Below are 19152 nucleotides of genomic sequence, written 5' to 3'. Positions count from 1 at the left end.
TATTCCTGTTTTTAACTTGTCCCTTTCACCACGGAAGTTTCTGCTCTGGTCTTTAAACTAGACCAACTTCTGCTTCTGTTTTCTTCACAACATCCTTTTATTGTCAATAGCTGGGTCAATTCAGTTAACTATGTAAAAGGTGACCCCATAGTCCTAGGTCAGATAAAAAGAAAAAGGCTCGACCTGAATCAACTCAACAATCCATCAGTTTTTCATTGATGGGAGATTTCTTTGCACTCTTTTGCAAAAGACTTTTGTAGAAGGACACACTGGTGGGCTAACTAACCCGGGAAGCTACATTCAAAAGGTAAGTTTCCTTTCTATCCTAAAACCCATGAAGCTTGATCTCCAGTTAAAATACTCCCCTCTACTACTATGTCTATAACTGTGTATTCAAACACTTGTTCTTGTTATTATAGTCATAAATATACAATATAATAATTATCATCACTAACTTTGCCAAAATGGAGGCTTCTAACCTCAGGTATGAAAATCAAAGCAGGTCTCTCCAAGGTTAAGCCTGGAGACTGATACCAGTAAGAGATCTTATTTTAGTAAACAGCCTGAGGCTTACTTGTTAGTGCCAAAAAGAATCATCTGATCACTTTTCCTAGTGACAGACGGATAACCCATTTCCACAAAAACTAACTTGGGAACAATTCCAATTAGGGGATGAAAAGAAAAACAAAACTATAGTTCACTCCTCATTACCCAAACACGTTTCAAAGTGATAGGTTCCATCTACTTCGAGGCCTCCGTGAATGGCAAGGAGCCCCAAATTCTTACTTTTTCATAGCACTTCCCAAACTGTTGTTTTCCTGTCTGTCTTCACCGACCAGGCTGTGCCATGCTCATGCACAGGGTCTGTTTTCTTTCTTTGATTTCCAGCGTTCAATATCGTGCTGAACACATTGCTGGTGCTCACCTGATTGAATTACTAAAATGCCCACCGACGAGGCAGGCCTCAAACCTCGCACTGTGGGTCAGAAATTAAACAGATCATGGAATGGCATGGTCGCAGTTTGGCTGCGTCTCTTGCCCTCTGGGTCCCGAAACTATGAGCGGGGTAGGGAACGCGCGCTACCCATCCGAGAACCTCCCGATGTCCGGCAGAGTGGAGCGGGCTGTCCGACCCGCTCGGGCTACTTCAGTCCTCCAGGTATAGCATGAGAGTTTCTCCGCTCCCTAAGGCAGAGGGGACCCAGGTACTGTCCTGTCCCTCCAACCCCGACAACGACCCCTCCCCAACCTGGCCCCACAAACTCTCCCCTCCCCACACCAAGTCTGGGCGCCGGGAGCTTTGCAAGGGAAGGCGCCGCGGTGCACTGTGGGAGCTGTAGTCCCCCGGTGAGTCCCGCACCCGGGCGGCCCTGAGGGCCGGACTCCCGCTCCCAGAAGCTCCCACGCGGGCGCCTCGCCCAGTCAAGCTACCTCACCTGTTCCATGGACGTGACTGTCTCCACCGAGTCGTCCTGCAACCGCTCCCGCGCGTGCTCGGGCCTCAGACTGTACAGCGGCTCTGACCAGACAGGGGAGGAAGATGGAGGGCAATAGTAGGTGAAGGAACTCGAAGAAGCCATGATCAGGAAAGCAGCGGGCGGTGTGTAAGACTCAGCTTCGTCAAACAACAACGCGCATTGAAACTCCAGCGGGCTAAGGCGCTACGGAGAGCGGATAGAGTCAAAAGATTTTGAGCGCGAATCTCTTTCCTGCCACCTACAGATCCTTAGGAGGTGAGTTGCTGGGATGCTGCTGCCCCCCATTGGGCAGAGGAGCTGCTGCAAGAGGCTCAGCTTCCTGGAGCGCAAGAAAGGATTTGAATTTGAATTTCATTTGAATTTCATTTCACACAAACGTACACACACACACCTTTTCAACATTCTGCTCATTCTTAGTTGTTGTGTAGTAGTTCACAATTTCGAGTGCCCAAGAACTCAGGGAGTTGAAGTTTAAAAACATTTCTAACAGCTCTCCTGATTACCTCAGTCATGCTATCACGAATAGAATTATTTTGCACCCTTTGAGTACATGACAAGCGCCCAGGAGAAGCCAGCAGCTTCTCCACAAAGAAACTGCCATCTCAGTACTCAGTGATGGAGGGAAGGGGCATTGTAATTCTCTTCTATCCCTTTGGGGGTTACAATGCAGTAGCAGGAACTAAAATGCAGTAAAAGGAACAAGTATAAGTGAAAAAAACAAGGAAATAGTCAGAAATTTTGTTTATTCAGAAAATTTTTATTTAGCACCTACTATATGTCAGGCACTGCGCTAGGCCCCAGGAATACAGAAGTGAACAAAACAAACAATGTTCCTACCTTTGGGAAACCTACAGTCTAGTGGAATTGACAGAATTAAGTGAGTGAACACAATAAATATATTATGATAAACTGGAGGAAAATAACAGGGTCTATGAGAGAAATGAAATAAGGTACTAATTAGATTAGGTGGTCAGGCCAAAGCTGTAAGTGACATGTAAGCTGAGACCTGAAGGATGACAAGGAACCATCCATGTGAACAACACAGGGAGGAGCCTCACAAGAAGGAACAGCACCTTTGAGAGAATATGCCATAAATATACCTGTGTGTGTTTGCATTAATTCTGACATTTAATCTGAAGGTGTTTGAAATGAAAGAAACTCCAGTTGGGTGGGGTTAATCATCATACACACCTCCATTAAAATGTTCAAGTTGTGATTTTAGGAAAACCCTGCTACCTTTGGACAAGGAATAGGAGAGGACTTCTTTCATTCAGGGTCCACATCAAAAGGATTATACCAAAATTGTAATACCAAGAGGTTAAGCTGTTTGGAGTAGGGGTGGGGATTTGAGGGGTGGGAGAAGATAAGATGATAACAGATTTTCCAGATAGACCTGGACACCAGCTCAGCTTCCTGTTTGGAGCTTTTTACTCTGTTCCCACTTAATCCCAAGTCACATGTCCAGAACCAATGGAACCACGGTGTAGTATTTTGCAACCAGTGTTTTTCCTGTTCTCTGTCTTTGGTGTAAAACAGAAGCAGTCAGAAAGATTCTAAGGATGAAGCTGGGGTGGCCTAAAGGTCTCAGATGGGTAAACACTATCACCATGTCCATTTTAGAGGTACTGTTGCTGATGCTGGAATGTTTCTAAATCTGGGAATAATTGGGACTTTGTGGGTTGTGGCTGCACAACCTGAATATGCGCTCATTCTTCCCTCTGTATTGACATCTTACTGTCTTTCCCTTAGTTCTGTTTTGGGAAAAATGATCTGATAATGTCTGGGTCATATCCAAGGATTCAGCCTTCTATGTAAAGAGTTCCCTTGCTGGCTGGAAATTTAATTTGAGCCCCTGAAAGAGTAGCTAGAGCAGCTTTGTAACAAATCATTACATCTGTTACAGGTGTACCTAAAGCAATTGCAAATGTATTCAAGAAATCGAAATCTATTTCTGAAATGCATCTCCTCCGCAGAGAGATTTGGAAGATGTTAATGGGAGCGTGGCAAGAGTCTCCTGCAGGACAGTGTCTGATAATGTGCTGGGCACTGAACTAAGTGCTGAGGAGACAGTGGTGAACAAGCCAGACACATTCTCACGCCTTACGGGACTCATGACTTACCAGAAGAAACAGGCATTAAATAATCATTACAGAATGGACCCTTTCATTGCATATAGGGGAAATGGCATAAGGGAGAAAGAAGCACAGGACATTGTGAGCTTGGGTAACAGGGGAGACTGAAGGCAATCTGGAATATCATGAGGAAATGAGTTAACTCACCCAGGACAAGAGGACATCCCACGCAGAGAAAACCCAGTGACAATAAAGTCAAATGAAACAAGGAATGAAAAACATGAGGAGTTTGTACTCTACATAGCATCAAGAAGACTTTTCAGCCTTGGATCAGCAGTGGCCTATCAGTCATCCTTCCTCTGAGTTTGATTTTTTTTAAAAAAAAAGGACTCGTTCAAGAAGCAGAATGTATATAAATACTGGCAGTAAGGCAGAGAATGATGTATTTACAGGAGAAAGTCTCAGTAATGATAATTAATAGCAACTCCAGCCTGGACTGCAGATGGTTTGCGTTTATTTTACCCAAATGTATGATATGTTTCTAAATCAAACTGTGAATTGTCATTGTTTCTTTAAAAAACAACATAAAATGTTGATAGTGCTATTTTGTACTTACATCTAGAGCAAGAAAGAAAAAAATTAATGACCTCAGTGAACCACTAGAGGGCACCTCTGACCCTAGAGTAGGCTTACAGAGTAAGCTTGAAAACGGCTCTCACTGCGTTACTCACACAAGCCCATATGGTGGCATGAGTCGTTTCTTTTAATACCTTGCAAATCTATGTAATAATACATATCTTGGAAAGTGGAAAGAACTCATCTATTATCCTGCGAGGTAATTAATTTCCTCCCCACAATGAGTTCTGTAACAGCACCTGTGGCCTCCTACTCTGCCTTCCTATCTCCTGGATAGAATGGTGACCCAGCTCTTACCTAGGACCAGTCCCTCCCTCTCTCCCTATGCCCAGCAATTTTCCCTTGCCTCTCCTAAGACATCAAATTGTTCCTGTCCTTCATGAAGTCCATCACCCACAAACAGGCTATTCTCCATTCTTGGGGGGAAAAAAGACATTTTAACCCTCTTGATTCCACTCCTCCCCATTCCTCATTTCCTTTCTACCAGTGACTCCAGTTCCTCTCCTTCAGCTGTCTTGTGAACCCATTCCAATCTGGTTTCCCCATCAGCTCTCTCCAATCCCTGTTAAACTTCTAATCACTCAGTCCAGGGGCCAGACTCAGCCATCATCTCGTCTTCCTACCTGACTTCCTAGCAGCATGTGACATGGCTCATTATTCCCTTCCCCCTGAAATACCCTGGCCTTTGCTCCCTCGTGCTGCAACTTTAGAGCCTCAGGGGTCTGTCTACACTCAATTGCCTGTGAGCTCAGGCAGTCTCAATGTCTCAAATCCCACCAGTAGCTATAAAACTACTGGTTTTATGTTTATGTCTCCAACCTGGATCTCTCTCCTGAATTTGAGTTCACATCTAATATTTGCATTTCTACTTAGATATCTAATAGGCATCTCAGTACAGCAATTATGTCCACAACGGAGCTGCTGGCTTCCCTTCCAAACCTGTGCCCTCAGTCTTTTCCCCTCAGTTAGAGTAACTCCATCCTCCCACTTTACTCCAAATACCTTGGAGCCATCCTTGATGCCTCTCTTCCTCTCACTCCCCATAAATCTTGTTGAAAATATATCCAGAAATGAATCCTGCTTACTAGTTCCACTGCTGGGGTCCTGGTCCAAGACACCACCATCTGTTACTTAGATCTTTGCATTCATCTCTTAACTGTGCTCCCTGTCCCCACTCTTGTCCTCCAATAGCCTAACACAAACAGAAGCCAGACTACAAGCAAATGAACCCTTCACTCAAAGCCCTCTTGCCATCCCAGAGTCAACCTCAAGGCCCTTCCCCTGACCTCAAGGCCCCACAGCCTGGCCTCCTCCTGGGACTCTGCTTGCTCACTCTAGCTGCCACACTGGCCTCCAGCTGCCGTGTGCGCACCCCAGGCCGGTGCCAGCCTCGGGGCGGTCATGCTTGCTGTCCCCTCCCCGGCAACGCCCCACCCCCAGGCGTAGACAGACAGGGCCTGCTCTCTCACTTCTTACAGTCCTTACTCAAATTTTAATACTCTGTCCTACTCTCCTGCTTTATTTTTCTGCACAACACTCATCACCAGCTGACGGACTTTATATTTCATGTATTTATTTTGTTTACTGTCTTCCTCCCACTAGACTAAGCTCTCAGGGCAGGGACTTCTGTGATGTTCATCACTTATTCTCTGGCACATAATAGGCACAGAGTAAGTTAAACAATTCAAATGATTTCCAGTCCCTGTAATAAACATTTGAGTACTTGTCTGTGTAACGTAGCCTCACCCTCCAGGAACTCACTAGCTAATAAATACAGAAACTGCATAAATATAAATGAATATAAAATAAAAAGATAAAATATAAAATAACATATAAACAGGTATAAACATAAAATAATACACACAAAATACAGTGGGAGAACAGGGAAAGCAGTAATTCATTCCAATCAGTTGATGAAGATGACCTTTTAATATATAACATTTGTGTTTAGTAATATTTTCAAAAGAGTAAATATTCTCTGGTAGCGATTATTAAATAATTACATTAGAATGTGGAAATTGTGAAATTCTATTTTTTATTCTTATTTTTTGTAGCACACGCAATATACATAAATATCAAATCATTATGTTGTACACCTGAAACTAATATAATGTTATATGTCAATTATACTTCATATTTCAATTAAGAAAAAAAGAAGGAAGGGAGGGAGGGGATCATTCTGTTCATAGCATCCTGTGAATCCTCTCACTTTCATCAGCTAAGAATTATTATGTTCACCATGCTACATCAGCCCACCTCCCTCTTCCTTGTTCTTTCTAACCTCTGCCTGGTCTCTGTTCCACCCCAGATTTTCCATCTGCATCAGCAATGTCACCCCAGCAGATGCCTGCACTTACTACTCTGTGAAATTTCAGGAGAGCTCTGAGGGGAAAAGAATCTTTCAAATCACTCGAAAAGGAACAGCTTTCTGAATACAATTATGTTATGGCACAGAGAACTACTATGAGCTTCTTAGAAATCAATATGTCATCAATTACACATAACTGCATTATTTTATTGTGTCAAATATTGATATAAAATTAATCACATTATATAGTATTAATCATTACAGATACTCTACTACGGAAAACCTGTACAAAAGTATTGACTTTGAGTCCTGTTTGGGATTTATTATGGTGAAAACTATTTGACCAGCACAGACAAAACTGAAGTCAATTAAAGACCATTGTCCACACAAAGAAATCTGAAAAATGATTTTAAAAACTGTTGAGAGGCAATGCCAGAAGTGTACACTCCAAAGTCTACCGGTGACTCTTAATCTAGTCTGTGCCTTTAAAAATACAGATTCTCCAGGGCATTAGTGCAGGTCTACTGAATCAGAATCACTGGGGCTGGTCCCAGGCACACGCACTGTTTAAGCTCCACATGAGATGATGATACACAGGTAGCGTTGGGAGCTACTATGAACCTTCTTTTTGTGTGGCAGAAATGCTGGCTGTTCACTAGAGTTCTGCTCCCCTTCCACAGGGGTAGTTGTAGCTGGGAAGTGACTGCCCAGCATCCCCCTTGCATGTAGTGACTTTTGACTGGGATCTGGCCAATGGAACGTGGGCAAAAATGGTGTCCACCAAGCCCACCCAGGCCTGGCAATTTAAAACTTTCTACTCACCCTCTATTTCCTCTCTTCCCCTCTCTGCCAGCAGGTGGTCAATGCCTAGGGCAGCCCTTCCCAGGCTGTTAAAATTGAGATTTTCAACTTTCTAGGGAGGGCTAGAAAGTCTCAGTAAACAAAGAGATCTTCGGCATAAGAGAACTTCAGTGTTTTACTCTGCCGGACAAATGATAAAATAGACTCAAAATGATTTTCTGGACAAGTGTTGTGACCTCCTCCAAATGTGTATTATTACCACTCCTTCCAAATAGCCTTTTTGAAGTTTGCTAACTTATGACTGCAGGGTCAACTCTCCCCACCCCTGCTGAGTGTCCCAAAGTTTCCTCTCCCCACCACTTGTCACAGAGCCCCTCCTCCCCTACTGTCTACAAGGCAACCTTAGAAGGGGTTTACCTTTTTTTTTTTTTTAAGTTTTGGTTTGTTTGTCTTGGGGAGTAATTAGGTTTATTTATTTATTTTTAATGGAGGTACTGGGGACTGAACCCAGGACCTTGTGCACATTAAGCACGCGCTCTACCACTGAGCTATACCCTCCCCCCCGCCATGTTTTATGTTGTCTTTGACAGCCTGCCCTCTCCCCTCTTTCCTTGTCATTTCAGAGTCTCTTCCTTTCTCTATTTATCAGAGATAGAAAAGAAAAAGGATGTGAATGGAAGACAGTACTGAGATAATCAGGGGTTGGGGGTTAGGGGGTCCATCTGTTTCTTCCAATCCTGAGATAAGGCAGAAATCCTCCTGCTATGTGAGCACAGTACTTACAGTCACCCAGAGTTGGAAACCCAAGTATGAATCCGGAAGAGACATAGGATTTTGCTAACCAGGAGTCCCATGGTCTGACTGTGTTGAGTCTCAGCAGTGGGCAGCCTGTTGATGCCATCTCTCCAGTTAATTCAGGTGTTGTTACAGTAGATCCCACAGTGGTGCTCTTGCTGGTTGTTTAAACAGGGAGCAGGCTCAGTGTGGTTGGGCTGGGGGTAGCAGGGAGCAGGGCAAGCACTTGTCTCCCTAGTAGAATAATCAGTATAACGTAATTGAGAGACTGTTTCTTGGAGGCTTCTTGTGGGACAGAAGTGTCTCCCAGCTCTACTAAAGTCTGCTCCAGTCCAAGCTGACCTCTGGGGAGGATGCCCAAATGTCCCACTGAGTGACTGAGGTAAGGGGATGGAATGAAGTATTTCCTTTACAAAGACCCCGGTTAAACCAAACTTTGTTGTCTCCACTACTTTATGTGGTTCTTTTGCTAACAACGTCTCAAAATTTCAGCTCCTCCATTTCAAGTGTGTGCGAGTGTGTGTGTATGTGTGTGTGTGCGCGTGCGCGCACACACACACACACACACACACAGAAAAGGAAAGAGAGATATCACTACGGTGGCTGTGAAAATAGCTGAGCCAGGATGAAAAACCAAGAAGCTTCGGCTTCTAGACTATTCCATTTCCATTTTTGTTTTAAGTAATGTAAAGCTACTGAATTTGAGGCCAGCCTAGTATGATGAAATCTATTCCATTTTTTATGAGTCTGAGCACTCATTTCCCTGGATTTGTTCAGGAAGCTGCATCCCTTTCCTATCTTACTTAGGGAAAGCCATTTCCTTCAAAGTGAAGTTCCTTTCTGGACAAGGAACTTACCTCAGGTTGCATCTTCCTTCCTGTTTCCCAGACAAAAGCAAACAGAGAGCCAGTAATGGTCCCAATAAGGCAGCCTGTGGAGAGTATTGACCATTACAGTGCCAATCAGTGGGAAGGCAGCTGCAGGACCCAAAGAGGATCAGGCTGCTCTAAACCTGTGCTCCATGCTACGCACGGTGGTGTGGATGGAAATCACTGCAGGACAGCGGGAGTTCCTTGAAAATATCCCTGGCCATCTGTGGGATATACTTACCACCGACAGATGCATACGGAAATCACCGCAGGGTAATTTCTGGCCTTAAGCAGGTATTGAGTGCTGGGGTTCGGTAACATGCTCAAGATTGCACAGCTGATGAGTGGAGGAGCTGGGACTGGAACCCAAGTGGGCCCAACTCCAGAGCCCTCAGCATGCACTTGAAACCCACTGAAAATCCACTGAAGAGAAACGCACCTGGAAATATTAATGGAATCCACAGGATCTGTTTTCTTAGCTTTTAATGGCATCAAAGAAACTTTCAGGTTCAGGATTTTTTTCCTCTGTATTATAAATATACACACTTTGCATGAAATACAGCTCTTCAAGTAGAGTAAATGGACTTACTGCTTTCCTTGACCTACTACTGAAAAATACATTCTCCAGCTAATACTCAGCCTGAAAACAGTCAAACTACACTTACTTTTCATCACTTTTTAAAGATCTAATGGGCTAGACTTGTTCTCCCTTAATACATATTGTTAGCAATAGGCAATTTTCTAGACTCCAGAGAGCATTTATTTGCCTCTCTCCTGTGCTAAGACATTCAGTAGTAGTAAATTAGGTCTTGAAAGAGGCCCATTCATTCTTTGGTGCCATTGGTGTGCACCAGCAGAAATACTTAGTGGGCTGAAATAATGTACAGGCATCCTGAGCACCTACCCTAAGCAGCTCAGTGTCAAAACACAGACTTTGCTGGCACAACACTTCCAAAGAATTGTGCATTTGGAAAGGTTTTTATGATTATTTATCTTTCATCCTGGTGAAGGTCAGCAGACATTTTCCGGCTTAAAGAAAAAGTAGGAGTGGGGGAGTGGGGATTGGAGGGAGGCCACAGTCACACAAGGTTATGGAGAAGCCAGATGCCAGAGATGGAGAATTCTAGCAATATTCTCGAGGGTTCCCGGAGATGGCGACTTCAAGAGCAGAAGGGTGTTTGAATCCAGACCCAGACCAAGGCTTTCCAGCCTGGGGTGAGCCCAGGTGAGGACCAACCAACGTGGTGGGGAAGGGGCGGGCAGGCTTCCGCAGGGGCGGGTGCTCCGCGGGGGCGGAGTTACCAGGGCTAGGTTCGGGATGAGATTTGGAAAGAAGTGACGAGACCCGAAAACCGACTTTGGTAGAGGTGGGCTGAGTGGGGCTCATCCTAACTCCCCCGTTCAGAAGGGCTGCAGGAAAACCAAAACGTTACCCGCCCCCATCCTCCGGTGTCCTGGGTCCCGGTACAAAGCCGGCGGGAGGTTCAGGCCCCTGCCCGGACCGCGCACCCTGGGGGCGGGGAGCGCGCACCGGCTCCACCCCGGCTCCCGCAGAGGGGTCGCCTCTCCGGCGCGCGCTCCCCGCCCCCTCTCCGGGCGGTGGCGGCGCAGGGGAAGGGGCGGGCGGGGGCCCGGCTCTCTCCTCCCACCGCGCTCGCGCCGCACCACGCTTCCCGGCACCCAGCGAGCCGCGGCGAGGCGGCGCGGGCCGGCCCCGCTTCCTTCTAGCCGCCCGCGCCGTTCCCGGGCGGGCGCGCGCCGCGATGGTCCCGGTCGAGCGGGGCTGATCCCGCCGCCCGACCGCCCGCCGGCCCGCAGCCCCCGGCCCTCTCCGGACCAGCCATGGCGAAGCAGTACGATGTGCTGTTCCGGCTGCTGCTGATCGGGGACTCCGGGGTGGGCAAGACCTGCCTGCTGTGCCGCTTCACCGACAACGAGTTCCACTCCTCGCACATCTCCACCATCGGTAAGGGGCGGTGGCCGAGGGGGCGCCCCACCCTCTCCGCCGCCGCCACCTGTCGGGGCGGCCCCTACCCCTTCCCCCGCCCGGGAGCCTCAGCCTAGAGGCGGTAGAGCCAGAGGCGAGGGCGAGGGGTAAACCCTGGGGCGAGGGACCACCGGCGGGTGACTTAAGCCTGTGCTCCTGGAGGTGACAGTCTCCCTGCTGTTGTCCGTGACTAGGGTGGGCGCTCGGGCCTTGCGAAGGGAAGCCTTCCCATAGAAGCCAAGAGAACGGGGTGGTGTAGGCCTGTGGGTATCCCAGGCTGGGGCAGTAAGAATCGTAGCCACGGATATAACATCCCCACACCCCCAGGTGCGGGGGTGGGGGGAAGGAAAGCTCGTGCTCATGGAGAGGGGTTCAGGGTGGGGAGCCAAGTCACTGAGTCACTGGGTACCCTCAGATCAGGGGTGACCCAATGTGGAGGGGAAAGGGAGGAGGAAGGGAGGGGCCAAAGGGATTGAGTTGATAGGGCACAGTTGTGAAGGTAAGTCACAAGGTGGGCCACCTGGAGGAGGGCATAGATTAGGTGAGAACCAATGTGCAGGTGAAGGGGCACATACTCACCAGCTCCAGAAATGCAGTCAGCTGAAGCATTTGTTTTGAAGGAGGCTGAGGAGGATGAGGACCAGGAGGATTATTTACCAGGCCAGCGGGTCAGAAGGCAGGCAGGACCCACCTTAGAATACATCTCTTCCATCTGGCAGTGCTGGAGCCTGTGCTCAGAGGAACAAGGCCTGGTGACATCCCGGAAAGGACGGTTATGGGGTCACTTGTTCTGAGAGGGAGTGGGTGGCCTCCCCTCTGAGAAGCTCTTTCCCTCTTGGCCCCTGAGTGGCCTCCTCCTCTGAGAGGTCTGAGTTGAGGGCATCGCACCCACATCTAGCAGGTTCCCTGATTGATGCCCTTAAGTGGCCTCAGCACTGCCCAGGTCCTGCCCAGGTCCCCTCTCCCCTCAGAAACGGCTTCCACTTGAGACTTCCGCCCTCTCTCACCACTCTCACTCCTTGCCGGGAGAGAAGAGGGGACAGGTAGAGCCAGGAAGAACAGAGCCTCGTGGTTAAGAGGCAGTCTTTGTTGTCAGGCAGACTTGGAAACCTCACTTTGAGGCAGTGTGACCTTGAACATCACTTAAGCTTCTGAGCTTTAGTTTCTTATCTGTAGAATTGGAATAATACAGTTCCTGCCTCCCAAGGTGTCGTAAGGATTAAACAAGGTAATGTTTGTAAAAGCACTGAGCACAAAACCAGACACATGGTGAAGCTGGATTCAAGCTGCCTGTTATTACTGTTGTCATCATCATCGCGTTCCTAGGACCTCATTCTCTCTTTACTTCACTATCTTTAAGGGATTCAGGGTCAGGAAACATGCATTCATCTTCCTCAGGGGAGCTGTAAGGCTAGCTCCTAGGAGGTGTGGGAACCTGGGCTGGGCCACCGTTTGAATGAGTGACATCTCAGAGGGATGGGAAGGCTCTGGAGTCCAAGGGAGGTCCCCTCTGGGGAAGTCTCAGGGAAGAGGAGATGTTGGGGAAACACCTGGGAGTGGCTGAGGGACCAGATGGGATATGAGGACAGGTGGCAGGCTTGGGAACAAAGGGCAGGAGGTTGGTACTTTCTCTGCGCTGATGGCTGGGTCCACCTTTCCCCAGGAAACTGGACTGTTTAGGACTTTGGATTCCATGAAAGAGAAAGAAACCTGCCTTTCTTCACACCAGCCTTTTAAAATCTGTCCCCTGGGTTTCTTAAATGCTTTCTTGTTTAAAGCTTCCTGTGGCACTCGTGATTCTGCCTTGTCTTGGGCTTGTTCTTCAACTTTAACATTTAGGAAAAGAGTTGGATGGTCAAGAAAAGCTTTCCCTTCTGTGATACAGAAAGTTTCCCATGGAGGTGAAAGGGGCATCCAGGAGACAAATCAAGGAGCCAAGAAAATGTGTACTACCAAGTCATATTCATTAATTTATCCATTCCAAAAAAAAAAATGTGTATATCCTGCAGCTGAGCTTGGTGCTGCAACCTGAAGGTAATAGGTGAATAAAACACGTGGTGACCTCTCCCAAGCTGCTTCTTGTCTAAGATGTACTCTTTTACCATCCTGGACATTGGTCTCAGCGCCTTTCCTGGAGCTACTTCTGTGAATGGAGAAAGCAGGGCAGTTACTGCCAAAACAGAGCTCAGATTCTTGGATCATGTCGATGATTCACTGTTTAGGCCACTTACTGTAAAAGCCTGTGACATTCCAGAGGACGGCCTGCAGCGGGTGGTGAGGAGACCTCCCAGGTAGGCAGAGGCATTGACCAGCCCTCTTCTTTCAGTCAGCAGGTGGGCAGGTGGCCCTGAGCTGGGTCTGTGCCACCAGCATTTCTTTTCCATGCAGGTGTGCTGACCCGGAAGGGGGCCCAGGCAGAGGCGGGCAGTCAGTGCTGTAATGTTCTCTGCTATTTTCCCACCTGTTAAACCAGTTAATTCAGCATTCACTACAAAGTACCGTGCCAGGCATGTTGGAGACAGACTGCAGTCCACCTTTTCCTGCCCACAGAAGCCTGTGATCTAGTGGGGGAAGCGACACAGACAGGCAAAAAAGAGCCTTGGCTACCATAAGAGAATCTAACGGTGAGCACTTGGAGAGCACTCTTCAGACATAGGGGATCGATGATGATCATTATCGTTACTAGGAATGAAGGTATTACATCTGGTGTCAGCAGCTAAATTACGATGGTAGCCGCGCCTGCAGCAGCCCATGAACAGCGAGGGTCCGTGAGCGCTGGCGCCACACGGAGCGCTAGATGGAGGAGGTCACAGAAGGAGAGGGGCCCTGTGGCCAGGGGGTGGCAGGAAGGCTCTGGAGGAGGGAAGGCTGAAGCCAGGCCTCGCAGTGTGGGCTGCAGGGGAAGGAGCAGATGGAGTAACAGGAGCAGAGACGACAAAGGTGGGAATTCAGTGGGTGTTGGGGAACGCTGGGCAGTCTGGCTGGAACAGAAGGGAGTTTCTAGGGGAAGAGGGAGAACAGTCCTTGGTTTATCTCTCTGTCTCCCAGACCGTACTTTAAGTGCCTTGAGGGTGAAACCAAATCTTCTTCCTCTTTGTTTTCATAGTCTTAGGACAGGGCCAGGCACACCCTCCATAAATGTTAAACTAAGGAATGAATGAGGGGGCGGGCATTGAGGGCCTGGCTGAGGAGGCGGAACTCAGCCTTCAAGGTGGCATCAAGGGTTTCTGAGTGGGGGATGACTGGGTGAAGATGGCACTTAGGGTATTGGCTGTGGGTGGGGTTGGGCCTTGAGGCAGGGAGACCGGTCAGGGGAGACCAGTGGTAGTATCTGGGTGCAGCAGAGCCTCTCAGCTCATCCCCTCTCTTCCATCCCTCCCCTTCCTGTGGCACCAACACCGAACTCCACATGTCACCTCTTCTTCTTTTCCCTCCAGAAGTGGGCAGGGGTTCGAATGGATCAACCTGGCAACTTCTGAGAGGGCCTCATGGGGCCTAGGCTGCCTGCCCGGCAGGAGACAACGTCCCATCCTAGTGGACATCTACATGCAGGGACCTTTGGTTTCCTTTCTGCTTGGTGGCCACACTGCAGCCAGTCACGAGCCATAGGGCCTGCCCACAAGTTGGTTTTCTCCTTCCATTCCTTGGTCTTCCCTAAGTAGACCTAACACCTGGTCTCAGGACCTTTTTGTCTTAAAGGCCCCCCTCTGGGCTCTGGGAGGCTGTGGATGGTGGCTTTTCCAGTTTGACTGGTTGAACAGCTGTGGCTTCAGGGCTGGTTCCTCAGGCTGGGTTTGCTATTGCAGTATCATCTTTCTCAGAAGGCTCTCTTTGAACCGGCTCTCTGTCTGCGGCCAGGGCTTGTGGGTAACTCAAGATCTGGGAGAGCACTGGGGAGGGACCAGGGGGGCGAGATGTGACCTGCAGTCCAGCGGCCTAACAGGCATTGGGGCCAATTCTTGGGCACTGAGGTCCTGAGGTCTGCGGCCCCCAGACCACAGGGCACCGTGTATACATGCTGTGTACCCACAGGAGGGTCGGGGGTTGTGCGCCCCACCGTGTTGGGAGACCTCAGCTCCCCCAGCCCACAGGCAGCCTGTTCCCCAGACCCTGAAGAAAGTAAGGGGAGGTGAGAAGCCGTGAGCAGAACAGAAAGAACGCTGACCACAGGCATGAGATCCGTCATGGCCTTCCAGACACTTACTTAACGTCTCTGCACTTAATTTCCACATCTGTAAATTGAAGATAGTAACAGAATCTTCCTCAAAGGTCCTTGTGAAGATTATAGAGGCTAATGGATACAGAACACTTGGCAAAGCCCTCAAAAAAGTGGCAGTGGCTATCATTGTGTTATGATTATTCTTAGCTCATCAGAAGGTGGGAGATTAATAAACTGTCGATATGTGCTTTGAGGCCATCCTGTCCACCACTCCCGCATAGTCATTCAGGCACCGTTTGCGGAGCACTGCCCGCTCTGAGCCAGGCGCCATGTGAGGCGCTTGGGGGACAGCAGTGAGCCACGTGGGAACCGGGCGCCGGCTCCCCTTCCCAGGAAGCACGTGAGGAGGCTCTGGGTTTAATTTCGCTTTTGGTCCCAGTTCCCCCTCACCTTGCCCAGGCAGCACCAAGGGCTGAGAAGGCAGAATGAGTTGGTGAGGACATGCAGAGGCAGAGGAGTGGGGAGAGGGGTGATGGGAGAGACCTCTGCCAGGCCCTGCTGCACACACCCCCTTCCCAAAGGGTGTGATCCCCAAGAATGGCTCAGAAGCCCTCATTTCGGCTGCTCTGTGTACCTGCGCCCCCTGCACAGCTCTGCAGATTCACCCACGGCTTTGAGCACCCTGGTTCCTGCTCTTTCCTCCTCCTTCCCTCCTCCTCCCTGCTCCCCAGAAGGCTTGGTGATGAGCTTTATAACATGAAAGTCGATCTTTGGCCATTACCCTTCTACCCTGATTGCCAGCTCTTCTCAGAGTGCCTTCTTCCGTAATCTAATATTTGCACCCGTTTGCCTGTAAAACTGCCAATTTTCTGCACAGGCCTCTGACCTCTCCTTGGCTATTCTGCCCCAGGCAGTGTGCTTTGTCAACGGGCCCACAGAGCTTCCTGGACATTTAATTCCTCCCACTGCTGAGGACAAAAGAACTAATCATCAGTCCTATGTTACAACTGGGAAAACTGAGGCTGAAAAGAAGTGATGACTCATGTCTTGCTCGCAGGTGACCTCAACTTGAACCATCTCTCTTCCAGTTTCCCCAGACTGTGTTGGGCATGCCCTTGCTCACCCCAGAAGACCCTTCCAGAGGCTGCCAAGGAGAACCTCTGTCCTGTGAGCCAAAGCGGAGAGGACGTGTGCCTCCCCACCCCATCTGAGGGCTCTGGGCTGGAGGGACAGTTGTGCCAAGTCTCCTCTTGATATGATGCTCTGGGGGACCGTCAGGGGGCTGTGATTGAGGAGTCTGACCGGGGCACCTTTGGGGCCGAATCTGAGTGTTGCCCTCATGGTACTATTTTGATAACATATTTGCGGAGATCTCTGACTGGGACCCGTGATCTACAGAGAACGCTGACTGTTGGCTCCCAAATGTGGGTCATTTCCTGATGGCTTTTCCCTGATGAAACTTTTCTCTCCACAGGATCTTTTCTCCTGGGATATCCTGACTTTAGTCATTCACTCATTTATTCCCTCACTGGCCCACTATTTATTTTTTTCTTTCACTTATTCACCTTTGTTGAATACTATTTACTGAGTATCTACCTTCTGCCAGGCAATGAGAATACGGCATGAGGAAGATGCTATTTTGCCCTCTGGGAGCTCACAGAGCTGTTGAGGAGTCAGGCATCCGAACAGACAACCAGAATATTATGCAAAAGCGATGTCAGAATGCTCTGGAATCACGGGGGAGTGATAGATTCCTCCTGGGTTGGTTGGCGAAGGCTTCACACAAGAAGTGACATTTGAATGAGGCCTTAAAGACTCAGTGGGGTTGCCCAGGGGATGAGGGTAGGGGAGAGATGTGTGGAAAACACCTCACGGCCTGGGGGGCTACTCTTCTGCGGGCAGGCCTGGCCGGTAGTGGCAGGTCATGGTCGTACCAGCTTAAGTTCAACTAGACCCTTGCTGGGAGTTTGCTGTGTGGGCTCTGTGCGAGGGCAGACGCACCTAGAGGCCCTGTCCCCTCCAGAATGTGTGCTCCTGAGGCTGCAGGCCCCAGTCTCTTCTTCCTGGAACCTTCTGCTGCCTGTCAACATGGCCCAGCCTGGAAGAGGCTCAGAGGAGGGCAGAAGAGTGAGTGGTCAGAGGCCTGGCAGGTCTTGGCTGCCTCAGTGGTACCTACTGACCCAGGTCAGGGGCTGCCAGAGCCGGGCAGGGCAGGGGCAACGGGCGCACCCGGTACAGGGCATGGAGGCCCTAAGGGGGCCTGTGCTTGTGGTAGGGGGAAGGGCACAGGGACGGATGTTTCCTGAATACCTACTCTGGGCACAGGAACGGTGCACTCAACACACGTGAGCCATTCAGAGATCCCATCGTACAGTTGGCCTTGCTGGTGTTGGAGAAGTCCCTTGATAGGTTCTTCAGTTAGAGCCTCGGACAAGTTTATATGTATGTGTGTGCACACACCCCCATGAGAGGGTGGGTGCCCCAGGGAGCCCAGAGAAGGGTGGAGCCTTGCTGAGCTGTCCCTCTTTATAACAGAGGAAAGAATAATGTGGTCCCTCTGTTTTTCTCTTCTGAGGAACTGCGAGTTCGACAGAGATGTGTTCCTGCCTGAGGGACATTTGCTGCTTCCTCGGCCCGGGGCCCTGACCCTTCAGATCTTCTCCCTGCTGCTACCTTCTTGTCGTTCAGGCCTCGGCTCAAATGTCATCTCCTTTAAAAGGTCTTCTCTGACCAGCCAATCTAAAGCGGCTTGTGCCCGGATGCCCTCACTCTCTGCTCCATTATTATGCTTTTGCCTCAACACTTAACCACTCTCTGAAGGGACTAGTTTACTTACTTATTATCTGTTTTCCCACTAGAATGGAAGCTCTCTGAAGACAAGTATTCACTGCTGTGTCTTCTAGTACCTAGCTTAATTCTTGGCACATGGTAGGCATTCAGTAACAGTTTGAATGAATGAATGAATGAATGACAGAGTGAATGAGTGAATGAATGCATGCATTTTCCTAGAGCATGTTTGCTCTTCCCTGAAGGAAGTTGTAAGTGGTACTGGTTTTGGGGGACTCACAATGAGAACCTCACTGTGTACTCTTGTGTTTGGGACTGTAAGAAGAAGGGAGAGTTCTGCAAGGGGTGAACAATTTCCAGTAGTTTTTAGCTCTTCTGCTCACATACATGTCACAGGAGAAGCTCAGACATAGCAGGGAGCAAGAAAGTGGCTCCCACGATTTGTGCGAGTGGGGTCCTCTTTGGTCAATGCAGAGATGAGGGGGTCAGTGACTTAGATTAAGGTCAGTATTGCCTGTAGTTCAAGGTCACTGCTGGTGTCAGGATAGGCATCAGCTCAGCCAGGCTGCCTAAGTGACCCTCCAGGACTAGGGAGTAGGAGCTCCTAGGGCTCAGGTGTAGGAGCACACATCCTTTCCAGCATCATGGGGTCCGTGTTTGACTGGGAACCCTTCTGCAGGATAACAGCCCCTCAGGTCCTGGGTCTCCAAAGAGACCTTCAAGATTTGATGTGAAGGTGGTAGGTAGCCTCCGGAGTTGTCCTGGTCCCCATATCACCACTGTCCTTTCACATTGAGGGTGTCCATGTGTCTGTGTATGTGTGTGAGCAGGTGTGGGAATGTGTGCATATGCACGCATGCACACACATCAGTTTGTGTCTTAAAAAAGAAAGGATGGGGGAGGAGGATATAGCTCAAGTGGTAGGGTGCATGCTTAGTGTCTATGAGGTCCTGAGTTCAATCCCCAGTTCCTCCTCTAAAAGTGAATACAAAAATAAACCTAATTATCTCCTCCCCCAACCAAAAAAATAGTAAAAAGAAAAGAAAGAAAGAAAGGAAAGGAGGGTTAGAGTATCATTCTGATATCGCCATTCTTGTGGGTGGGCCTCCAAATCAGAGACTTTGACCTCAGTGCCTAGAGTTAGAAGATCAGGATTCTGCCTGCCTACCAGAGGCCCTGCTTCCTAGCACTCCCAGAGTGAATGCTGCCTCATGCGTTTGCTCGGAGAGCCTGGGGGCAACTTTTCCAGGAGGACAGTCA

General features: G+C 49.0%; 2 protein-coding genes, 1 long non-coding RNA gene and 1 other non-coding gene across 5 annotated transcripts in view; 2 read left to right on the top strand and 2 right to left on the bottom strand.

The window, feature by feature from the left end:
• FNTB (farnesyltransferase, CAAX box, subunit beta) overlaps positions 1-1792 on the bottom strand; it is a 65078-nt gene extending 63286 nt beyond the window's left edge. The window contains exon 1 of the mRNA XM_006206964.3: positions 1437-1792. Coding sequence (XP_006207026.1) covers positions 1437-1580 — 144 coding nt within the window. The 5' untranslated portion in view covers positions 1581-1792. The remainder of the gene's footprint in view (positions 1-1436) is intronic.
• LOC116280985 (uncharacterized) lies at positions 1540-4154 on the top strand. The gene is made up of 2 exons (XR_004190409.2): positions 1540-1733; positions 3382-4154. It is a non-coding gene; the product is annotated as an uncharacterized lncRNA (long non-coding RNA).
• A 3627-nt stretch (positions 4155-7781) lies between these two features.
• On the bottom strand, positions 7782-7854 carry TRNAI-AAU (transfer RNA isoleucine (anticodon AAU)). The gene has a single exon. It is a non-coding gene; the product is annotated as a tRNA-Ile (tRNA).
• A 2332-nt stretch (positions 7855-10186) lies between these two features.
• RAB15 (RAB15, member RAS oncogene family) overlaps positions 10187-19152 on the top strand; it is a 28585-nt gene continuing 19619 nt past the window's right edge. Inside the window, exon 1 of one of the 2 annotated variants that reach the window (XR_012073680.1) lies at positions 10187-10925. Coding sequence is in view for 1 of the 2 variants with exons in the window: in XM_006206965.4 (XP_006207027.4) it covers positions 10802-10925 (124 nt within the window). In the remaining variant the exon portion in view is untranslated. The remainder of the gene's footprint in view (positions 10926-19152) is intronic. The other variant, XM_006206965.4, reaches the window with a different exon arrangement.

This window comes from Vicugna pacos, chromosome 6 (genome assembly GCF_048564905.1).
Source record: "Vicugna pacos chromosome 6, VicPac4, whole genome shotgun sequence".
NCBI lineage: Eukaryota > Metazoa > Chordata > Mammalia > Artiodactyla > Camelidae > Vicugna > Vicugna pacos.
This window is presented reverse-complemented; position numbering and strand designations above follow the sequence as displayed.